Source organism: Oryzias latipes, chromosome 10 (assembly GCF_002234675.1).
Source record: "Oryzias latipes chromosome 10, ASM223467v1".
Classification (NCBI taxonomy): domain Eukaryota; kingdom Metazoa; phylum Chordata; class Actinopteri; order Beloniformes; family Adrianichthyidae; genus Oryzias; species Oryzias latipes.
Genome location: NC_019868.2, coordinates 13,686,676 through 13,710,684, shown reverse-complemented (window position 1 = coordinate 13,710,684; position 24,009 = coordinate 13,686,676). Strand labels below are relative to the sequence as shown.

Below are 24,009 nucleotides of genomic sequence, written 5' to 3'. Positions count from 1 at the left end.
CTTATGAGGAAACCTTGTCGAAGGCCTCACAGACTCACAATGTTCTTCAGTATTTGCTGTCAGCAACTGCACATTATTTATATATTTTGGCACAAGAAAAAAAGGCAAGTACAAATTGCATTATAAAACTGTGCACAGCTTCTTTATGTCAATGACAAGTCTTGGCAACCCAGAGATTGTTCTGCGGTCGCTCCCTAGTAGCATAAGCTTTTGTCAAGCCTTCTGTCCCCACGCCTCTTATTCCCAACAGGCCATAATAAAATATGACAGACAAATGAGCTGATCTGTGCACTTTCCCTTCTATGTTCTGCAAACCATTACTGGTTTCCTTCAAAGTTTTAATCTTCAAGCAAAAGTCAGATTTTGTTGTTAGTTTTGTCTAAATGTTCTTCTCAAGGGCTCACTAGTCAAGGTTGCAGATACAGCAAGATCTGCAGTAATGGTTACATGAAGTTCTTTGAGAAAGAAACGCAAAAGAATAGAGGTCTATATCATTGACATATTCCTTTGTTTACTCTGAGTCACAGAATGCAAAATTGCCTTATGACTCTAAGAACAAAAGGAAAAGTATTCAGTCCCTGTTTATGCATCACAGTTCATGGCAGGTCATATGATCTTTCTAGACAGAGTAAATTATTCATTGCTGTTTCTGCAAGAATAGTTTATGGTGTCAAACCTTATTTCAGCTAAGAAGACCTTCATATAAATTATTTTCTATGAATCCAACATTTGAATTTTTTAGTGTATTTTTTTTCTTCACTGTTAGCCAGTAAGCCAATTTTTTTGCATAGTTTCATGAGCATTTCCTTTATTCTCCATGGTGTTTTTTGTCATTCTATGTCTTTCTCCTATTTTCTGTTATGGCAATGCAAACTACATTTTTTGAATTTTTCTTTTTGTTTCGCCACTGCCATTTCATGCTACTTAGAGTTCAGCAGGTGGAGATAAGTTGGGTATAAAATGTTGGAGCCTGATTTTTTTGATAACTCGTTTCAGGCTCTGTTGGGTCGCAATAACAGACACAACAATGATGCGAGGAATAAGGAAGGAGAAACAAAAAGAATGAAAATTAGGGTGTAAATGTCTGCACCAGATGCTGCTGTATCATTCTATTACGTTTTGTAGTGTCCCCAGCACTTGATATTTGATCCAGAAACTTTACAAAATGTTATTTTGAACACTGTGTACAAGCTATTTAGAGAATAGAATCATGCTTCAAGGCATTGCAAGCAGTCTCCAGTATTCCCAACCAAATGAAAACAGTCTATTTATTGACTTGTGTTAATTTGTGTCTTGCCTGTTATGTGCCCCTAGTCTAAATCCGACAAACTTGAAAGATGAGACAGCTAATCCTTCACCATTCAGATGTGTAGATGTATTATTGCTTTCTTTAAACAACAGACTAAAATTGTTGATCTGCCAAAAAAAAGCAGCAATTTGACAGCATTTGTCCTTTTTACCTTACCTATAATTTATTTGTAATTGTTTATTTCTTTAGATTTATTTCTACTGGCAGTTTTTAAAAGCTAAATAATAATAATATAAAATAAAAAAGATTGAATTTAATGTTTTAATAAAATGACACTTTTTCAGGCTTATAATAATATAATTTGTCATCCGGAAAAGTTAGAAACAAAAAAAAGTTTGCTGCATAATTTGTAAAACTTTTATATGATGTAATTTTGATGCAAAAGAGAACTAAAAAAATTGTTATTATAAATTATTATTAGTTTTTGATAATTACACAATATATTGTGTTCATATTTAAGTAGGGATTTTTAGAATTTACATCTCATATACCTTACCAGGTCTCTGGGATAGCTTTTCCTTTCAAAGGTGTTCTTTCTTTTATACCCATGATCGAACATGCATCTCATCACCACCATTCCTTTTGAAATGCTCTATGATTATTTCTGAACCACAGACTGTTTTTGCTAAAACGTGTACTGGGTGTGGCAGGAAGTGGATATAACTACATGAACATTATATAATATTAAAATATGAAAAAAGTATAGTTTTACGAAATTTTGGATTAATTTCCTTCATTTATGTGCACAATTTGTTTATTCTTGGATAACTGATTGTTAAATTGGTAACAGAAATATCTGTCATCAACATATACCTTAACCAAACGTGATGAAATGCATTGCAAGAATATGCAGACCTGTTCTGGGAGATCACCAACCATAAAATTTATTTGCCTTGAATGAGGTGGCACAAAATTATTGTATTGTACTGTATTGTCAGATTTAAGTTAAAACACAGATGAAGAGAATTTAAAATTAAAGCTTCGAGGGAAGAGTGCTGTGTTGTTTTGAAGAGTTTTACCCCCCTCTAGTGGTCACCTTTGAGTATCAAAACCTGGAATGCTAATGTTAGTCATAGAAATTGAGGGAAAAAACTGACATTGGAAACATTTAAAAAAATACTGAACAAAAATCCTCATTTACTGATTTTGTTGCCTCTTTTTAATGTTCCCCTCAACAGGAAATACAATAAAGGCTTTTCCATTACTGCAAGGTTGCAGAAAAGGAGAAAAAAAATCAAGGTATTTTCATGTACAGTTTATGTGTATGTTCTACAGAAAATACTTTAACTGTGTTGTGCTTATCCTACTTAACCTATTGTCTGTGATTGTGCCTATAGATGGCTGATGAAGACGTGACCAGGGAGGTGCTCTTCCCCGACTGGGAGGGTCCAGACAAAACTGGCTTGACCATTGAACATGCAAGTACAGGCGAAATGTTTGTCAAGGAGGTGAAAGGGGAGTCCCCTGCAGCACGATCAGGACAAGTACATGAAGGTAAATTTAAGTTCTTACGGTTTCACTCTCATTTTTGTCAAAAATGAAGTAAGATAATGAAACAAAAAAATTGACACATTAATATTACACGCAGACTGACACATTTCAACTTTTTTGTCAACTATTGGTATCAAATATATCAATATAAAAAAAGTTCAATATTAGTGACGCATGGTGTCACAATTAACTAAAAATGCTTTCTGGATCAGCAGGAAAGGCAAAAGACGGAGGGCTTGACAGTTGACAGTTGTGTAGAAAATTAATATTGATACACTGAACATAAAAAGTAGGGCACAAAAGGTCAATTCTAAAAAATAAATAAATTCATAAAATAAATTTGGTTCCATTAAATAAAAAAATAAGTTTTATTATATATCCCCAAGAAAAGGTAAAAATTCAAGAATTTAGGAGTTAATTACTCTTTAGGAGTAAATGAGGAGTAAATTACTTTTCCCTGTACAGAAAGATTATACAAACTCCTAATGCTGCATTAACACCAGACGGGAGCATCTAATTCGCGTCTGCCGCCTCTCTTTTGGGGCAAGTCAAATTTATTGCTCAACGCCTGCCCTTGACGCCTAGAAGCCTTCACGCCCTGGGCGCGGAGAAATCAGCAACTTTTTGTTGGACTTGCCAGATCATCAAGTTGCCGCATTAGGGAAAATGGATGATGTTGAGCGAGTACCTCGGGTTTATAAGTTTTGAAGAGCTCTATAGAGGTGCCAGCAAGCACATCGGCGTAACTGGGTTCACCAGATTATCCTGTCTTTCCTGGTGCACTTCACTCCTGCAGCCGGAGCTGCGCCTGGATTAGAGCCATTTTAAATGTTACTTCAGTCTGTCTGTGGTCCTGTTTGAGTATTGACCCGAGAGGGGAATAAAACAAAACCAAACTGGAGGATCCTTTTATTATTGTCTCACTCAAAATAAGATAAAGATCATTAGCCCATGGAGCTGGAGCAATTGCGGCTGTTACAACGGCACCCGTGGCCGCTCTCCGTCTGCCGGGTAGTCAACCGCACGTGGGCAGTGACGCTCGCTAGATCCTCTTCCTCTGCTTGTTGGAGTTGCTGGTCCCTGTTACTGTTGGGCGAAAGCAGGACACACCCTGGACAGGTTGCCAGCCTGTCACAGATCCCATGGAGCTGGAGCTGGAGCTAGCAGACGCCCAGGATCTGCCCGTTGTAGCTGGCAACCTGTCCGTACATTGACTTAACGTTAAAACTCAATGCCCCTGACGTGCAAATCCCGTCCGATGTGAATCCAGCATAAGTGGTGTCATTGTTCTTTGCCTGAGAAATAATCTTATACTAGTTTTAAACTTAAAACTGAAATTCCATTTATACTCAAGTTTGTCTACAGTTGGTGAAAACAACTGGACATCAGAAAATACAAGATAACGTTTTTTTTAGAGCAGAACCTTTTCATAGGCATATTTAAAGGCACTTGGTAAATAGCCTGAAGTAATAGAATAATGTATGTTTCATTAAAGTTCAATGGCAATGACGATTTTCTTTTAAGTAAGGAAAGGGGGACAGAGGGAAGGGAAGACTGTTGAGCAGGCTATAAAAGGGTCTTTACTTACTTCACTTAAATTGAAATGATAAGTACACTTATAAACTGCCTAAAATATAACACAAGGCTAATAACCCATATGACTGACTCTGTTTTTGCTATCTTTTTCTTAATTCTTAGGTGACCAAATTGTAGGTGCCACTATCTACTTTGATAACATGAGCACAGAAGAGAAGACAGATCTAATGAAAGTACTGGCTCGGCACAAAGTTGGACTGAAACTGCAAAATAAAGCAGACAAATCCCCATGCTACTCACCTTTGAGCACCCCATGTCGTTCACCAATGGGCACGCTCACATGGGAAGGGAGGACAAGCTTTGGAGGCTCTAGTCCAGACATAGTCCTTGTAAGTACACTTTTTTAAAGAAGTCATAGCTTGATGGCTTCTGAATTAAGGCATCATAGAATAATATATATGTATACATTTTTTATTTATTGTATGTTTATTTGTGTGATATGATTAACAGAGTGGAGATGATGAGGACTACAGGAGAATATACACAAAAAAGATAAAACCAAGGCTGAAGTCTGAAGACCTTGCAGAAGGAGTGGATGTCCGCACAGAGCGACACAGCAGCACGAGTAGCGATGGCAGCACAATTACCACCATTACTCGTCGCATCACTACTTACACGGTAGATGTACCAAGTGACATCAGTGAGAAACTTGAACTTTCAAGCCCAGACCTCAAAAGGCTACAACATGAGTCTGGAGATTCCTCTCCAAGTATCACAATCTTGCGTGGCAACCTCTCAAGTAGAGTGGGAGCAGAGGAAGGAGTATTTGATTCAAGCGATCTTAGTTACACTGGTCCAGGGGAAGTTGAAACAAGAACAGTTATAAGAGATGGAAAACAGAAATGTTCAGATGTCGGATATAAAGGACTTGCATCAAGAGTTACAGACAGCGAAATCCCTGAAATTTTTAGAGTGAGTGCAGAGCAAGAGGGAGAAAGCATTTTGATTTCAAAAAAGAGCATGACACAATCAGACAGTACAATGACTGGTAATAGCCATATGACAATAGGAAGGTCGGAAGTAGCAGAAACAACCTTAGGTGCCAAAAACGGAGCATCAGGTAGTTGGTCAATCCGAGAAAAAGACATGCAAATTGGGATTTCAACCAAAGGAAAAACAAATATGGGAGGTTTTAAAGGCATTTTTGATGAAAAAACAAAAGTAAGCACATCTGAAAATGTTATCAGTAACACAGAGAGCAAGCAAGCAGGCACATCTGATGTAAAACTTGGTGGGACATCTGGAAATGGTACAGACCTGAGATTACTCAGGTCAGGTACTGACCTGAACACTATTCATTTAGAATATTCCTCAAAGTCAGGCACAATTTCCGACACTGGGAAGAACATAGATTTTAAAAGCTACAACCAAACAGTAAACCTACCAAGCGCACAGGAAGAAAGGAAAGTATCTGGAAATGTCACTAATATTTGGGATACTGAAACTGACAAAACTGTGAGTGGTACAAAAAGCACAACAATCAAGGTAACTTCAGTAGGAATGAAAGAAATCAGGAAAGATGAAAAAATGTTGGAAGGAAAATTAGGAGGTGAGGCAGATGTGTCAAAGCCCGGGGTAAAGGTAGAGGTTTCAGGTAAACATGTAAACACTGAAATGAAAGAAGGGGATATTAACATTCCTTATAAAGACATTGAAATACATGAAAAATCAAACAAGGATTTGAATAAAAGAACTGACACTGACATTCCTAGATTTAAAATTCCATCATTTGGCACAAAAAGCCAAAAAGAAGAAGAAAAAGACAGTTGTGTACAAATTCCAGTAGCAAACATTAATGTGAAAGACGCAGGTGTCAACATAATGAAATCTGATCTGGAAAGGGAGAATGAAGACACTAAGAAAACAAGTAAAGAATTTAATGTGACAAAAAGTTCAGGAAAACAAAGTTTAGTGTCAGACATAGAATCAAACCTAAAAGCTTCGAATTTACAGGTTGAGAAAGAAACATCAACCAAGGTACCCAATGAAATGCAGAAAAAGACGAAGGAATCATTCAATGTTAAGACTTCTGAAGTCAAAATGTCAGAATTTGACATCCAACTAAAACAGCCAAAAATTGTTGAGGATTTAAATGGCGGAGTTGCAAAAGGAAAAGAAAACATAAAAGCTTCTACTAAAGGTAGTGAAGTAACAAATAAAGAACCCAAAGGCCCTAAGTTCAAAATCCCATCATTTAGCAAAAGCCTCCCAGGTAACCAAGAGCTAAATGTTGAAGTGACCCTTAAAGAAGAAAACAAAAAAAGACAGGCACATAACATTGAAGGTATAGGTGGGGGTGTTTGTGTTAAAACACCAGAAACACCGGATTTGGGCATTGGAGGAGCTGAGTTGGACATTGAAGGGGCAAAAGGAGGTTTTAAAATGCCTAAATTCAAAATGCCAACTTTTGGTAGTAAAGGTCACAAATTGGAAGGCCCAGATGTTGATGTTAATCTGCCCTCTGCAGACATGAAAGTCAAAGCGCCAGAGGTTGACATCGCAGCACCAGATGTTGATATTGAGGGTCCAGATGCCAAATTCAAAGGACCTAAATTTAACATGCCAAAAATGCCAGGAATGAATGTCTCCATGCCAGATGTGGATTTCAACTTGAAAGGTCCCAAGGTCAAAGGAGACATAGAGACATCCTTACCAAAGATAGAGGGAGACATAAAAACTCCTAACCTTGATATCAAGGGTCCAGACGTCAACATTGATGGGACAAAGGCTGGATTTGAAATGCCTAAAGTAAAAATGCCATCACTCAACATCAAAGGTCCAAAAATGGAAAAACCAGAGTTTGACATTAAACTAAAAGGCCCAAAAGCTGTAGGAGATTTGGATGTCAAAGGTCCAAAGATTGAAGAAGACATAGAAGCACCGGATGTGGACATTGGAGGAGCTGAGTTGGACATTGAAGGGCCCAAAGGTGGTTTCAAAATGCCTACATTCAAAATGCCAACTTTTGGCAGTAAAGGTCACAAATTGGAAGGCCCAGATGTTGATGTTAATTTGCCCTCTACAGACATTGAAGTAAAAGCACCAGAAGTGGACATCACAGCACCAGATTTTGACATAAAGGGTTCAGATGCCAAATTCAAAGGACCTAAATTTAACATGCCAAAAATGCCAGGAATGAATGTCTCCATGCCAGATGTGGATTTCAACTTGAAAGGTCCCAAGGTCAAAGGAGACATAGATGCATCTTTACCAAAGATAGAAGGAGACATGAAAACTCCTGATCTTGATATCAAGGGTCCAGATGTCAACATTGATGGGACAAAGGCTGGATTTGAAATGCCTAAAGTAAAAATGCCATCACTCAACATCAAAGGTCCAAAAATGGAAAAGCCAGAGCTTGACCTTAAACTAAAAGGCCCAAAAGTTGGAGGAGATTTGGATGTTAAAGCTCCAAAGATCGAAGGCGAAATAAAAACACCTGATGTGGACATTGGAGGAGCTGAGTTGGACATTGAAGGGCCAAAAGGAGGTTTCAAAATGCCTACATTCAAAATGCCAACTTTTGGCAGTAAAGGTCACAAATTGGAAGGCCCAGATGTTGATGTTAATCTGCCCTCTACAGACATTGAAGTAAAAGCACCAGATGTGGACATCACAGCACCAGATGTTGACATGAAGGGTCCAGATACCAAATTCAAAGGACCTAAATTTAACATGCCAAAAATGCCAGGAATGAATGTCTCCATGCCAGATGTGGATTTCAACTTGAAAGGTCCCAAGGTCAAAGGAGACATAGATGCATCCTTACCAAAGATAGAGGGAGACATAAAAACTCCTAGCGTGGCTACCAAGGGTCCAGACGTCAACATTGATGGGACGAAAGCTGGATTTGAAATGCCTAAAGTAAAAATGCCAACCCTCAACATCAAAGGTCCAAAAATGGAAATGCCAGACGTTGACATTAAACTAAAAGGACCAAAAGTTGGAGGAGATTTGGATGTTAAAGCTCCAAAGATTGAAGGAGACATAAAAGCTCCGGATGTGGACATTGGAGGAGCTGAGTTGGACACTGAAGGGCCAAAAGGAGGTTTTAAAATGCCTAAATTCAAAATGCCTACTTTTGGCAGTAAAGGTCACAAATTGGAAGGCCCAGATGTTGATATTAATTTGCCCTCTACAGACATTGAAGTAAAAGCACCAGATGTGGACATCACAGCACCAGATGTTGACATGAAGGGTCCAGATACCAAATTCAAAGGAACTAAATTCAACATGCCAAAAATGCCAGGAATGAATGTCTCCATGCCAGATGTGGATTTCAACTTGAAAGGTCCCAAGGTCAAAGGAGACAAAGAAGCATCTTTACCAAATATAAAGGGTGACATTAAAACTCCTGACCTTGATATCAAGGGTCCAGACGTCAACATTGATGGGACAAAAGCTGGATTTGAAATGCCTAAAGTAAAAATGCCATCAATCAACATCAAAGGTCCAAAAATGGAAAAGCCAGAAGTTGACATTAGACTAAAAGGCCCAAAAGTTGGAGGAGATTTGGATGTTAAAGCTCCAAAGATCGAAGGAGACATAAAAGCACCTGATGTGGACATTGGAGGAGCTGAGTTGGACATTGAAGGGCCAAAAGGAGGTTTTAAAATGCCTACATTCAAAATGCCAACTTTTGGCAGTAAAGGTCACAAATTGGAAGGCCCAGATGTTGATATTAATTTACCCTCTACAGACATTGAAGTAAAAGCACCAGATGTGGACATCACAGCACCAGATGTTGACATGAAGGGTCCAGATACCAAATTCAAAGGACCTAAATTTAACATGCCAAAAATGCCAGGAATGAATGTCTCCATGCCAGATGTGGATTTCAACTTGAAAGGTCCCAAGGTCAAAGGAGACATAGATGCATCCTTACCAAAGATAGAGGGAGACATTAAAACTCCTAGCGTGGCTACCAAGGGTCCAGACGTCAACATTGATGGGACGAAAGCTGGATTTGAAATGCCTAAAGTAAAAATGCCAACCCTCAACATCAAAGGTCCAAAAATGGAAATGCCAGACGTTGACATTAAACTAAAAGGACCAAAAGTTGGAGGAGATTTGGATGTTAAAGCTCCAAAGATTGAAGGAGACATAAAAGCTCCGGATGTGGACATTGGAGGAGCTGAGTTGGACACTGAAGGGCCAAAAGGAGGTTTTAAAATGCCTACATTCAAAATGCCTACTTTTGGCAGTAAAGGTCACAAATTGGAAGGCCCAGATGTTGATATTAATTTGCCCTCTACAGACATTGAAGTAAAAGCACCAGATGTCGACATCGCAGCACCACATGTTGACATAAAGGGTCCAGATTCCAAATTCAAAGGAACTAAATTCAACATGCCAAAAATGCCAGGAATGAATGTCTCCATGCCAGATGTGGATTTCAACTTGAAAGGTCCCAAGGTCAAAGGAGACATAGATGCATCCTTACCAAAGATCGAGGGAGACATAAAAGCCCCTGACCTTGATATCGAGGGTCCAGATGTCAACATTGGTGGGACAAAGGCTGGATTTGAAATGCCTAAAGTAAAAATGCCATCACTCAACATCAAAGGTCCAAAAATGGAAAAGCCAGAGTTTGACCTTAAACTAAAAGGCCCAAAAGTTGGAGGAGATTTGGATGTTAAAGCTCCAAAGATTGAAGGAGACATAAAAGCTCCGGATGTGGACATTGGACGAGCTGAGTTGGACATTGAAGGGCCAAAAGGAGGTTTCAAAATGCCTAAATTCAAAATGCCAACTTTTGGTAGTAAAGGTCACAAATTGGAAGGCCCAGATGTTGATGTTAATTTGCCCTCTACAGACATTGAAGTAAAAGCACCAGAAGTGGACATCACAGCACCAGATTTTGACATAAAGGGTCCAGATTCCAAATTCAAAGGACCTAAATTCAACATGCCAAAAATGCCAGGAATGAATGTCTCCATGCCAGATGTGGATTTCAACTTGAAAGGTCCCAAGGTCAAAGGAGACATAGATGCATCCTTACCAAAGATAGAAGGAGACATGAAAACTCCTGATCTTGATATCAAGGGTCCAGATGTCAACATTGATGGGACAAAGGCTGGATTTGAAATGCCTAAAGTAAAAATGCCATCACTCAACATCAAAGGTCCAAAAATGGAAAAGCCAGAGCTTGACCTTAAACTAAAAGGCCCAAAGGTTGGAGGAGATTTGGATGTTAAAGTTCCAAAGATTGAAGGAGACATAAAAGCTCCGGATGTGGACATTGGAGGAGCTGAGTTGGACATTGAAGGGCCAAAAGGAGGTTTTAAAATGCCTAAATTCAAAATGCCAACTTTTGGCAGTAAAGGTCACAAATGGGAAGGCCCAGATGTTGATGTTAATTTGCCCTCTCCAGACATTGAAGTAAAAGCACCAGAAGTGGACATCGCAGCACCAGATGTTGACATAAAAGGTCCAGATGCCAAATTAAAAGGACCTAAATTTAACATGCCAAAAATGCCAGGAATGAATGTCTCCATGCCAGATGTGGATTTGAACTTGAAAGGTCCCAAGGTCAAAGGAGACATAGATGCATCCTTACCAAAGATAGAAGGAGACATGAAAACTCCTGATCTTGATATCAAAGGTCCAGATGTCAACATTGATGGGACAAAGGCTGGATTTGAAATGCCTAAAGTAAAAATGCCATCACTCAACATCAAAGGTCCAAAAATGGAAAAGCCAGAGTTTGACCTTAAACTAAAAGGCCCAAAAATTGGAGGAGATTTGGATGTTAAAGCTCCAAAGATTGAAGGAGACATAAAAGCTCCGGATGTGGACATTGGAGAAGCTGAGATGGATATTGAAGGCCAAAAAGCAGGTTTTAAAATGCCTAAATTCAAAATGCCAACTTTTGGCAGTAAAGGTCACAAATTGGAAGGCCCAGATGTTGATGTTAATTTGCCCTCTACAGACATTGAAGTAAAAGCACCAGAAGTGGACATCACAGCACCAGATTTTGACATAAAGGGTCCAGATGCCAAATTCAAAGGACCTAAATTTAACATGCCAAAAATGCCAGGAATGAATGTCTCCATGCCAGATGTGGATTTCAACTTGAAAGGTCCCAAGGTCAAAGGAGACATAGATGCATCCTTACCAAAGATAGAAGGAGACATGAAAACTCCTGATCTTGATATCAAGGGTCCAGATGTCAACATTGATGGGACAAAGGCTGGATTTGAAATGCCTAAAGTAAAAATGCCATCACTCAACATCAAAGGTCCAAAAATGGAAAAGCCAGAGTTTGACCTTAAACTAAAAGGCCCAAAAGTTGGAGGAGATTTGGATGTTAAAGTTCCAAAGATTGAAGGAGACATAAAAGCTCCAGATGTGGACATTGGAGGAGCTGAGTTGGACATTGAAGGGCCAAAAGGAGGTTTCAAAATGCCTAAATTCAAAATGCCAACTTTTGGCAGTAAAGGTCACAAATTGGAAGGCCCAGATGTTGATGTTAATTTGCCCTCTACAGACATTGAAGTAAAAGCACCAGAAGTGGACATCACAGCACCAGATTTTGACATAAAGGGTCCAGATGCCAAATTCAAAGGACCTAAATTTAACATGCCAAAAATGCCAGGAATGAATGTCTCCATGCCAGATGTGGATTTCAACTTGAAAGGTCCCAAGGTCAAAGGAGACATAGATGCATCCTTACCAAAAATAGAGGGAGACATGAAAACTTCTGATCTTGATATCAAGGGTCCAGATGTCAACATTGATGGGACAAAGGCTGGATTTGAAATGCCTAAAGTAAAAATGCCATCACTCAACATCAAAGGTCCAAAAATGGAAAAGCCAGAGTTTGACCTTAAACTAAAAGGCCCAAAAGTTGGAGGAGATTTGGATGTTAAAGCTCCAAATATTGAAGGAGACATAAAAGCTCCGGATGTGGACATTGGACGAGCTGAGTTGGACATTGAAGGGCCAAAAGGAGGTTTCAAAATGCCTAAATTCAAAATGCCAACTTTTGGTAGTAAAGGTCACAAATTGGAAGGCCCAGATGTTGATGTTAATTTGCCCTCTACAGACATTGAAGTAAAAGCACCAGAAGTGGACATCACAGCACCAGATTTTGACATAAAGGGTCCAGATTCCAAATTCAAAGGACCTAAATTCAACATGCCAAAAATGCCAGGAATGAATGTCTCCATGCCAGATGTGGATTTCAACTTGAAAGGTCCCAAGGTCAAAGGAGACATAGATGCATCCTTACCAAAGATAGAAGGAGACATGAAAACTCCTGATCTTGATATCAAGCGTCCAGATGTCAACATTGATGGGACAAAGGCTGGATTTGAAATGCCTAAAGTAAAAATGCCATCACTCAACATCAAAGGTCCAAAAATGGAAAAGCCAGAGTTTGACCTTAAATTAAAAGGCCCAAAAGTTGGAGGAGATTTGGATGTTAAAGCTCCAAAGATTGAAGGAGACATAAAAGCTCCGGATGTGGACATTGGAGAAGCTGAGTTGGACATTGAAGGGCCAAAAGGAGGTTTCAAAATGCCTAAATTCAAAATGCCAACTTTTGGCAGTAAAGGTCACAAATTGGAAGGCCCAGATGTTGATGTTAATTTGCCCTCTACAGACATTGAAGTAAAAGCACCAGAAGTGGACATCACAGCACCAGATTTTGACATAAAGGGTCCAGATGCCAAATTCAAAGGACCTAAATTTAACATGCCAAAAATGCCAGGAATGAATGTCTCCATGCCAGATGTGGATTTCAACTTGAAAGGTCCCAAGGTCAAAGGAGACATAGATGCATCCTTACCAAAGATAGAGGGAGACATGAAAACTTCTGATCTTGATATCAAGGGTCCAGATGTCAACATTGATGGGACAAAGGCTGGATTTGAAATGCCTAAAGTAAAAATGCCATCACTCAACATCAAAGGTCCAAAAATGGAAAAGCCAGAGTTTGACCTTAAACTAAAAGGCCCAAAAGTTGGAGGAGATTTGGATGTTAAAGCTCCAAATATTGAAGGAGACATAAAAGCTCCGGATGTGGACATTGGACGAGCTGAGTTGGACATTGAAGGGCCAAAAGGAGGTTTCAAAATGCCTAAATTCAAAATGCCAACTTTTGGTAGTAAAGGTCACAAATTGGAAGGCCCAGATGTTGATGTTAATTTGCCCTCTACAGACATTGAAGTAAAAGCACCAGAAGTGGACATCACAGCACCAGATTTTGACATAAAGGGTCCAGATTCCAAATTCAAAGGACCTAAATTCAACATGCCAAAAATGCCAGGAATGAATGTCTCCATGCCAGATGTGGATTTCAACTTGAAAGGTCCCAAGGTCAAAGGAGACATAGATGCATCCTTACCAAAGATAGAAGGAGACATGAAAACTCCTGATCTTGATATCAAGCGTCCAGATGTCAACATTGATGGGACAAAGGCTGGATTTGAAATGCCTAAAGTAAAAATGCCATCACTCAACATCAAAGGTCCAAAAATGGAAAAGCCAGAGTTTGACCTTAAATTAAAAGGCCCAAAAGTTGGAGGAGATTTGGATGTTAAAGCTCCAAAGATTGAAGGAGACATAAAAGCTCCGGATGTGGACATTGGAGAAGCTGAGTTGGACATTGAAGGGCCAAAAGGAGGTTTCAAAATGCCTAAATTCAAAATGCCAACTTTTGGCAGTAAAGGTCACAAATTGGAAGGCCCAGATGTTGATGTTAATTTGCCCTCTACAGACATTGAAGTAAAAGCACCAGATGTGGACATCACAGCACCAGATTTTGACATAAAGGGTCCAGATGCCAAATTCAAAGGACCTAAATTTAACATGCCAAAAATGCCAGGAATGAATGTCTCCATGCCAGATGTGGATTTCAACTTGAAAGGTCCCAAGGTCAAAGGAGACATAGATGCATCCTTACCAAAGATAGAAGGAGACATGAAAACTCCTGATCTTGATATCAAGGGTCCAGATGTCAACATTGATGGGACAAAGGCTGGATTTGAAATGCCTAAAGTAAAAATGCCATCACTCAACATCAAAGGTCCAAAAATGGAAAAGCCACAGTTTGACCTTAAACTAAAAGGCCCAAAAGTTGGAGGAGATTTGGATGTTAAAGCTCCAAAGATTGAAGGAGACATAAAAGCTCCGGATGTGGACATTGGAGGAGCTGAGTTGGACATTGAAGGGCCAAAAGGAGGTTTCAAAATGCCTAAATTCAAAATGCCAACTTTTGGCAGTAAAGGTCACAAATTGGAAGGCCCAGATGTTGATGTTAATTTGCCCTCCACAGACATTGAAGTAAAAGCACCAGAAGTGGACATCACAGCACCAGATTTTGACATAAAGGGTCCAGATGCCAAATTCAAAGGACCTAAATTTAACATGCCAAAAATGCCAGGAATGAATGTCTCTATGCCAGATGTGGATTTCAACTTGAAAGGTCCCAAGGTCAAAGGAGACATAGATGCATCCTTACCAAAGATAGAAGGAGACATGAAAACTCCTGATCTTGATATCAAGGGTCCAGATGTCAACATTGATGGGACAAAGGCTGGATTTGAAATGCCTAAAGTAAAAATGCCATCACTCAACATCAAAGGTCCAAAAATGGAAAAGCCAGAGTTTGACCTTAAACTAAAAGGCCCGAAAGTTGGAGGAGATTTGGATGTTAAAGTTCCGAAGATTGAAGGAGACTTAAAAGCTCCGGATGTGGACATTGGAGGAGCTGAGTTGGACATTGAAGGGCCAAAAGGAGGTTTCAAAATGCCTAAATTCAAAATGCCAACTTTTGGCAGTACAGGTCACAAATTGGAAGGCCCAGATGTTGATGTTAATTTGCCCTCTACAGACATTGAAGTAAAAGCACCAGATGTGGACATCACAGCACCAGATTTTGACATAAAGGGTCCAGATGCCAAATTCAAAGGACCTAAATTTAACATGCCAAAAATGCCAGGAATGAATGTCTCCATGCCAGATGTGGATTTCAACTTGAAAGGTCCCAAGGTCAAAGGAGACATAGATGCATCCTTACCAAAGATAGAAGGAGACATGAAAACTCCTGATCTTGATATCAAGGGTCCAGATGTCAACATTGATGGGACAAAGGCTGGATTTGAAATGCCTAAAGTAAAAATGCCATCACTCAACATCAAAGGTCCAAAAATGGAAAAGCCAGAGTTTGACCTTAAACTAAAAGGCCCAAAAGTTGGAGGAGATTTGGATGTTAAAATTCCAAAGATCGAAGGAGACATAAAAGCTCCGGATGTGGACATTGGAGGAGCTGAGTTGGACATTGAAGGGCCAAAAGGAGGTTTCAAAATGCCTAAATTCAAAATGCCAACTTTTGGCAGTAAAGGTCACAAATTGGAAGGCCCAGATGTTGATGTTAATTTGCCCTCTACAGACATTGAAGTAAAAGCACCAGATGTGGACATCACAGCACCAGATTTTGACATAAAGGGTCCAGATGCCAAATTCAAAGGACCTAAATTTAACATGCCAAAAATGCCAGGAATGAATGTCTCCATGCCAGATGTGGATTTCAACTTGAAAGGTCCCAAGGTCAAAGGAGACATAGATGCATCCTTACCAAAGATAGAAGGAGACATGAAAACTCCTGATCTTGATATCAAGGGTCCAGATGTCAACATTGATGGGACAAAGGCTGGATTTGAAATGCCTAAAGTAAAAATGCCATCACTCAACATCAAAGGTCCAAAAATGGAAAAGCCAGAGTTTGACCTTAAATTTAAAGGCCCAAAAGTTGGAGGAGATTTGGATGTTAAAGTTCCAAATATTGAAGGAGACTTAAAAACTCCGGATGTGGACATTGGAGGAGCTGAGTTGGACATTGAAGGGCAAAAAGGAGGTTTCAGAATGCCTAAATTCAAAATGCCAACTTTTGGCAGTAAAGGTCACAAATTGGAAGGCCCAGATGTTGATGTTAATCTGCCCTCTACAGACATTGACGTAAAAGTTCCAGATGTGGACATCACAGCACCAGATGTCGACATTAAGGGTTCAGATGCCAAATTCAAAGGACCTAAATTTAACATGCCAAAAATGCCAGGAATGAATGTCTCCATGCCAGATGTGGATTTCAACTTGAAAGGTCCCAAGGTCAAAGGAGACATAGATGCATCCTTACCAAAGATAGAGGGAGACATGAAAACTCCTGATCTTGATATCAAGGGTCCAGATGTCAACATTGATGGGACAAAGGCTGGATTTGAAATGCCTAAAGTAAAAATGCCATCACTCAACATCAAAGGTCCAAAAATGGAAAAGCCAGAGTTTGACCTTAAACTAAAAGGCCCAAAAGTTGGAGGAGATTTGGATGTTAAAGCTCCAAAGATTGAAGGAGACATAAAAGCTCCGGTTGTGGACATTGGAGGAGCTGAGTTGGACATTGAAGGGCAAAAAGGAGGTTTCAGAATGCCTAAATTCAAAATGCCAACTTTTGGCAGTAAAGGTCACAAATTGGAAGGCCCAGATGTTGATGTTAATCTGCCCTCTACAGACATTGACGTAAAAGTTCCAGATGTGGACATCACAGCACCAGATGTCGACATTAAGGGTTCAGATGCCAAATTCAAAGGACCTAAATTTAACATGCCAAAAATGCCAGGAATGAATGTTTCCATGCCAGATGTGGATTTCAACTTGAAAGGTCCCAAGGTCAAAGGAGACATAGATGCATCCTTACCAAAGATAGAAGGAGACATGAAAACTCCTGATCTTGATATCAAGGGTCCAGATGTAAACATTGATGGGACAAAGGCTGGATTTGAAATGCCTAAAGTAAAAATGCCATCACTCAACATCAAAAGTCCAAAAATGGAAAAGCCAGACGTTGACATTAAACTAAAAGGCCCAAAGGTTGGAGGAGATTTGGATGTTAAAACTCCAAATATTGACGGAGACATTAAAGCACTTGATGGAAAAATTGGAGGAGCTACTGTTGGAATTAAAGGGTCAAAGGGAGGTTTTAAAATGCCTAAATTCAAAATGCCAACTTTTGGCAGTAAAAGTCACAAATTGGAAGGCCCAGATGTTGATGTTAATCTACCCTCTAAAAACATTGAAGTAAAAACACCAGATATGGACATCGCACTACCAGATGTTGGCATTGAGGGTCCAGATTCCAAATTCAAAGGACCTAAATTTAACATGCCAAAAATGCCAGGAATGAATGTCTCCATGCCAGATGTGGATTTCAACTTGAAAGGTCCCAAGCTCAAAGGAGACATAAATGCATCCTTACCAAAGATCGAGGGAGACATAAAAGCCCCTGACCTTGATATCAAGGGTCCAGACGTCAACATTGATGGGACAAAGGCTGGATTTGAAATGCCTAAAGTAAAAATGCCATCACTCAACATCAAAGGTCCAAAAATGGAAAAGCCAGAGTTTGACCTTAAACTAAAAGGCCCAAAGGTTGGAGGAGATTTGGATGTTAAAGCTCCAAATATTGAAGGAGACATAAAAACACCTGATTTGGACATTGGAGGAGCTGAGTTGGACATTGAAGGGCCAAAAGGAGGTTTCAAAATGCCTAAATTCAAAATGCCAACTTTTGGCAGTAAAGGTCACAAATTGGAAGGCCCAGATGTTGATGTTAATTTGCCCTCTACAGACATTGAAGTAAAAGCACCAGATGTGGACATCACAGCACCAGATTTTGACATAAAGGGTCCAGATGCCAAATTCAAAGGACCTAAATTTAACGTGCCAAAAATGCCAGGAATGAATGTCTCCATGCCAGATGTGGATTTCAACTTGAAAGGTCCCAAGGTCAAAGGAGACATAGATGCATCCTTACCAAAGATAGAAGGAGACATGAAAACTCCTGATCTTGATATCAAGGTTCCAGATGTCAACATTGATGGGACAAAGGCTGGATTTGAAATGCCTAAAGTAAAAATGCCATCACTCAACATCAAAGGTCCAAAAATGGAAAAGCCAGAGTTTGACCTTAAACTAAAAGGCCCAAAGATTGGAGGAGATTTGGATGTTAAAGCTCCAAATATTGAAGGAGACATAAAAACACCTGATTTGGACATTGGAGGAGCTGAGTTGGACATTGAAGGGCCAAAAGGAGGTTTTAAAATGCCTAAATTCAAAATGCCAACTTTTGGCAGTAAAGGTCACAAATGGGAAGGCCCAGATGTTGATGTTAATTTGCCCTCTCCAGACATTGAAGTAAAAGCACCAGAAGTGGACATCGCAGCACCAGATGTTGACATAAAAGGTCCAGATGCCAAATTAAAAGGACCTAAATTTAACATGCCAAAAATGCAAGGAATGAATGTCTCCATGCCAGATGTTGATTTCAACTTGAAAGGTCCCAAGGTCAAAGGAGACATAGATGCATCCTTACCAAAGATAGAAGGAGACATGAAAACTCCTGATCTTGATATCAAGGGTCCAGATGTCAACATTGATGGGACAAAGGCTGGATTTGAAATGCCTAAAGTAAAAATGCCATCACTCAACATCAAAGGTCCAAAAATGGAAAAGCCAGAGTTTGACCTTAAACTAAAAGGCCCAAAAGTTGGAGGAGATTTGGATGTTAAAGTTCCAAAGATTGAAGGAGACATAAAAGCTCCGGATGTGGACATTGGAGGAGCTGACTTGGACATTGAAGGGCCAAAAGGAGGTTTCAAAATGCCTAAATTCAAAATGCCAACTTTTGGCAGTAAAGGTCACAAATTGGAAGGCCCAGATGTTGATGTTAATTTGCCCTCTACAGACATTGAAGTAAAAGCACCAGAAGTGGACATCACAGCACCAGATTTTGACATAAAGGGTCCAGATGCCAAATTCAAAGGACCTAAATTTAACATGCCAAAAATGCCAGGAATGAATGTCTCCATGCCAGATGTGGATTTCAACTTGAAAGGTCCCAAGGTCAAAGGAGACATAGATGCATCCTTACCAAAGATAGAAGGAGACATGAAAACTCCTGATCTTGATATCAAGGGTCCAGATGTCAACATTGATGGGACAAAGGCTGGATTTGAAATGCCTAAAGTAAAAATGCCATCACTCAACATCAAAGGTCCAAAAATGGAAAAGCCAGAGTTTGACCTTAAACTAAAAGGCCCAAAGATTGGAGGAGATTTGGATGTTAAAGCTCCAAATATTGAAGGAGACATAAAAACACCTGATTTGGACATTGGAGGAGCTGAGTTGGACATTGAAGGGCCAAAAGGAGGTTTTAAAATGCCTAAATTCAAAATGCCAACTTTTGGCAGTAAAGGTCACAAATGGGAAGGCCCAGATGTTGATTTGAATTTGCCCTCTACAGACATTGAAGTAAAAGCACCAGATGTGGACATCGCAGCACCAGATGTTGACATAAAAGGTCCAGATGCCAAATTAAAAGGACCTAAATTTAACATGCCAAAAATGCCAGGAATGAATGTCTCCATGCCAGATGTGGATTTCAACTTGAAAGGTCCCAAGGTCAAAGGAGACATAGATGCATCCTTACCAAAGATAGAAGGAGACATGAAAACTCCTGATCTTGATATCAAGGGTCCAGATGTCAACATTGATGGGACAAAGGCTGGATTTGAAATGCCTAAAGTAAAAATGCCAACACTCAACATCAAAGGTCCAAAAATGGAAAAGCCAGAGTTTGACATTAATCTAAAAGGCCCAAAAGTTGGAGGAGATTTGGATGTTAAAGTTCCAAAGATTGAAGGAGACATAAAAGCTCCGGATGTGGACATTGGAGGAGCTGAGTTGGACATTGAAGGGGCAAAAGGAGGTTTCAAAATGCCTAAATTCAAAATGCCAACTTTTGGCAGTAAAGGTCACAAATTGGAAGGCCCAGATGTTGATGTTAATCTGCCTTCTACAGACATTGAAGTAAAAGCACCAGAAGTGGACATCACAGCACCAGATTTTGACATAAAGGGTCCAGATGCCAAATTCAAAGGACCTAAATTTAACATGCCAAAAATGCCAGGAATGAATGTCTCCATGCCAGATGTGGATTTCAACTTGAAAGGTCCCAAGGTCAAAGGAGACATAGACGCATCCTTACCAAAGATAGAAGGAGACATGAATACTCCTGATCTTGATATCAAGGGTCCAGATGTCAACATTGATGGGACAAAGGCTGGATTTGAAATGCCTAAAGTAAAAATGCCATCACTCAACATCAAAGGTCCAAAAATGGAAAAGCCAGAGTTTGACCTTAAACTAAAAGGCCCAAAAGTTGGAGGAGATTTGGATGTTAAAATTCCAAAGATCGAAGGAGACATAAAAGCAGCAGGAGTTTCTGGATCCAATGTATCTTTGCCAGATGTTGATGTCGGAAGAAAAGTTCCAGAAACACAGGCTGATTTTAAGGGATCATGTCAGTTTCCAAACATTGACATTAAGGGATCAGAGGTGTCATCTGAAATTCCAGAAATCAGTACAAAGAAAATGAAGTTCAAAATGCCAAAGATTGGTTTCAAGGGTTCAAAGACAAAAGTTTCAGAAAGTAATTTAAAATCAGACATTGAAGTTGACAGTTCAGTTGACCTTAAGGGGCGCAACGAAAGGTTAAAAATGCCAAAATTTAAAATGCCATCATTTGAGGAAAAAGGTCTACAATTTGAGGAGTCTGAAGTGGATGTCAACCTTCCGAAGTCCCGCATTGACATTGAACACAACGAGAAGGACATAAAAGGAATAGGCATTGACATTAGCCCCAGTGGTAAAATTCAAAGACCCAAATTCAGTATGCCAGATTTATCAGAATCTAAAGTTTCCATGCACGATTTGGATTTAAATCTAAAAAGTCCTAAAAGTGAATTTGAAGGTGACATGCCAGTTCCAAAGTTGGAAGGGAAAATAACAGCCCCAGAGGTTAATTTAGAAATGTCCAAAAGTAGATCTAAAATAGGAGGGAATATTGATGATATTAGTGCAAATGCTAGCATGAGCAAGTTTGTAAATAAATCTCTAGAATTGGAAGGGCCAGAACCAAAAATTAAGACCCCTGCAGTAAGTGTGGGAGCAAAAGGGTCTACAACAGATGTTGGTTTTCAACAATCTGAAGTCAGTGTTGACACCCCTGACACAGATATAAATGTGAAAGGGAAAAAGGGAAAGTTTAAAATTGCTAAAGTAAAAGGAAAGGCAAAGAAAGCTGACACTAAAGTACTGGCCACTGATCTTGGTGAGGACACATCCCACATTCATGTCAAAGAGACAAAGACTAAGAAGTCTTTGTTTGGTAAGATTCACTTCCCAGATGTTGAATTAGATATGAAATCCCCAAAAATGAAAGGAGATGGAACTTTAGCTGAAGGTGTTAAATCATCTAAAACAGATTTGGTGTCTGCTGGCTTAAATACTTCTTTTGATTGTTCTGGAACTGCTGGTGCAAATGTTGGTTTGGAAGGGCCAGATGTGAAAGTAAGTTCTTCAGCAACAAGTGGGTCAGGTGGTGGTCTTCGCTATCCTGAAGGGAAATTAACATTTTCCAAAATCAGGGTGCCTAAGTTCGGTATTGTAAAGGCTGATTTTGAAGGCCTGGATAGTGACAATAAAGTTGAATCAGAAGTTTTATCCGGTGGAGACATAAACACACAGTCCCAATCTGCCAGTCACAAAGTCAGCTCACATAATATTGCGATTCAAAGCCCTGAACTGAGTCATAGTGAAGGCAAAATAAAGTTAAAGATGCCAAAATTTTTTGGCAAATCGAAAGTAAAAGGAAGTACAGATGATCTTCGTGGCACAGATGTAGAATTAGGAGCAAGTGGACAAGTGCATAAGGCTTCAACAGAGCTATGTGCACCTTCTTATGATGGTGGAAACTTGGAAATGGAAGGCACTACTGGACTCACCTTGTCATCTAAAAGCAAGTCAGCTTCATTGGATTTATTTAAAAACCCAAGACATCGGTCTTCGTCCCACAGCGATGAAGGGTCACCAGCAACTAGTTCTCCTACCCTAGAAGCTGAGGCTTGTGATGTTTCCCTTGACCTAGGAGTAAACAAGGTTAAAGGGAAAAAAAGCAAGTTAAAGTTTGGTACATTTGGAGGTTTTGGTTCAAAGTCAAAGGGCTCATATGAAGTAACACTTGGAGGAGAAAATGAGGCAGGGATGGAGGGAAGCTCAAGTGTTTCCACACCCTCAAAAAAATCAAGACTATCTTCATCCTCAAGTAGTGACAGTGGTTCAAGAGCAGGCCTTAAATTCCCAAAACTTGAGCTTTCTGTTTCACCCAAAAAGTGATTCAGTCAAGCATTCTTACACTTAAATACATTCTCCCATAAGTGTGAATTCTTTACTATAGGCTTTTTGAAACCTGGGATAGCATGCACAAATATGTTTTTTTAAGAAATTAGACTGGAGAACATGAGATTGTCAAATTGTTTATAATCCTTTCAGCATGTAAATAAGATTAATTTGTATTTTATTGATATTGAAGATTTTCTGTAAATATTCCAGATTTATTGACCAGATGCCATCTTATCAAATGATCACAGATTAAATGTTGCAGGGGTTGTTTCCGCTGCTTCCGGCTGTTTTGGTGGGATATATATGTTTTCAAGGGTTTACTAAACATAACATACAGTATACTTAGACTTGTTAGTTTGAAGGAAAATATTCTTTATACATTCAAAAACATTTTAAAAACTATTTTTTTAATGTATGGAGTTATTTTAGCTTTCATATGATATATCCACTGCAAAAATATACTTCCACAACACAGAGCAGGTCATTTTTAAACACATTCTAAAGAGTAAATATTTTGTACATAAAACAAATGCAATATGATCCCTGTTTGGATGCTTTTTATGTGCTATGTACTTTTTTGTGTTGATTCAAAAGATTATGTACTTTTCAAGTTTTTTCAAGTTTCAATGCTCGTCACCAAAACTAAAAAAAAAAGAATTAGCCTTGTTCTTGTAAAGAGACATTTTTTTCCTGGCTTTCTTGACGTTTTATGTTGCTCTGCATTTTATCTTTTTTTAAGGCTGTTTATGTACACTCACGTTACTTACAAATAAAAAATGACAAAACAAGTGCATTTTGATGTTGATAGAATGTTGGACATTGATGAATTAATGATTCAATACAATGAAAATCCGGATTTTCTTGGGTTATTTCTTTTGTGTGCATTTTGCTAAACATACTAAATAAAGAGATTTATACAACTGTACAATTTTCTTTGACTTATCTGCCTTACTTCATACTCAAGTAGGATTTTAACATATTTTTCTGAATCATTCACTTAAAATACTATTTTGTGAGACATGTAATTTGTTCACCACTGACAGCATAGAAGTGCAAACAATATCTTCAGCTGTAGTTGTTTACCTTTAGGCACATCTCGTCAGGGGTCGCCACAGCAAATCAGATTTTTTGCTGATCGCACAGATGGTTTGGCAAAAATTCATATGGGTTGTGCCCCTGATTAACAACAGCCTTCAAAGAAGTAAAGAAGGAAAGTGTGTTTGTTGACAGAGACAAATGGAAAGACAAAGGTCTGGGACATAGAGCAGGAATTTTTAATTTCAGTACTTTGACAGGGAAAATTAGAGAGTTGGCTGACACGATGGAAAGAAAAAGGTTTGATACCCTGTTGCACAAGAGACCAGATGAAAATG

The 24,009-nt window shown here is 39.2% G+C and overlaps 1 protein-coding gene across 2 annotated transcripts in view; it reads left to right on the top strand.

Moving 5' to 3' along the window:
* Positions 1 to 23,561, top strand: part of ahnak (AHNAK nucleoprotein) — a 31,138-nt gene extending 7,577 nt beyond the window's left edge. The window contains exons 3-7 of one of the 2 annotated variants that reach the window (XM_023959101.1): positions 2,488 to 2,548; positions 2,647 to 2,803; positions 4,499 to 4,725; positions 4,847 to 9,298; positions 12,089 to 23,561. In XM_023959101.1, coding sequence (XP_023814869.1) covers positions 2,647 to 2,803; positions 4,499 to 4,725; positions 4,847 to 9,298; positions 12,089 to 22,630 — 15,378 coding nt within the window. In that variant the 5' untranslated portion in view covers positions 2,488 to 2,548 and the 3' untranslated portion in view covers positions 22,631 to 23,561. Of the gene's footprint in view, positions 1 to 2,487; positions 2,549 to 2,646; positions 2,804 to 4,498; positions 4,726 to 4,846 lie in introns of both variants that reach the window. The other variant, XM_023959100.1, reaches the window with a different exon arrangement.
* The last annotated feature ends 448 nt before the right edge of the window (positions 23,562 to 24,009 follow it).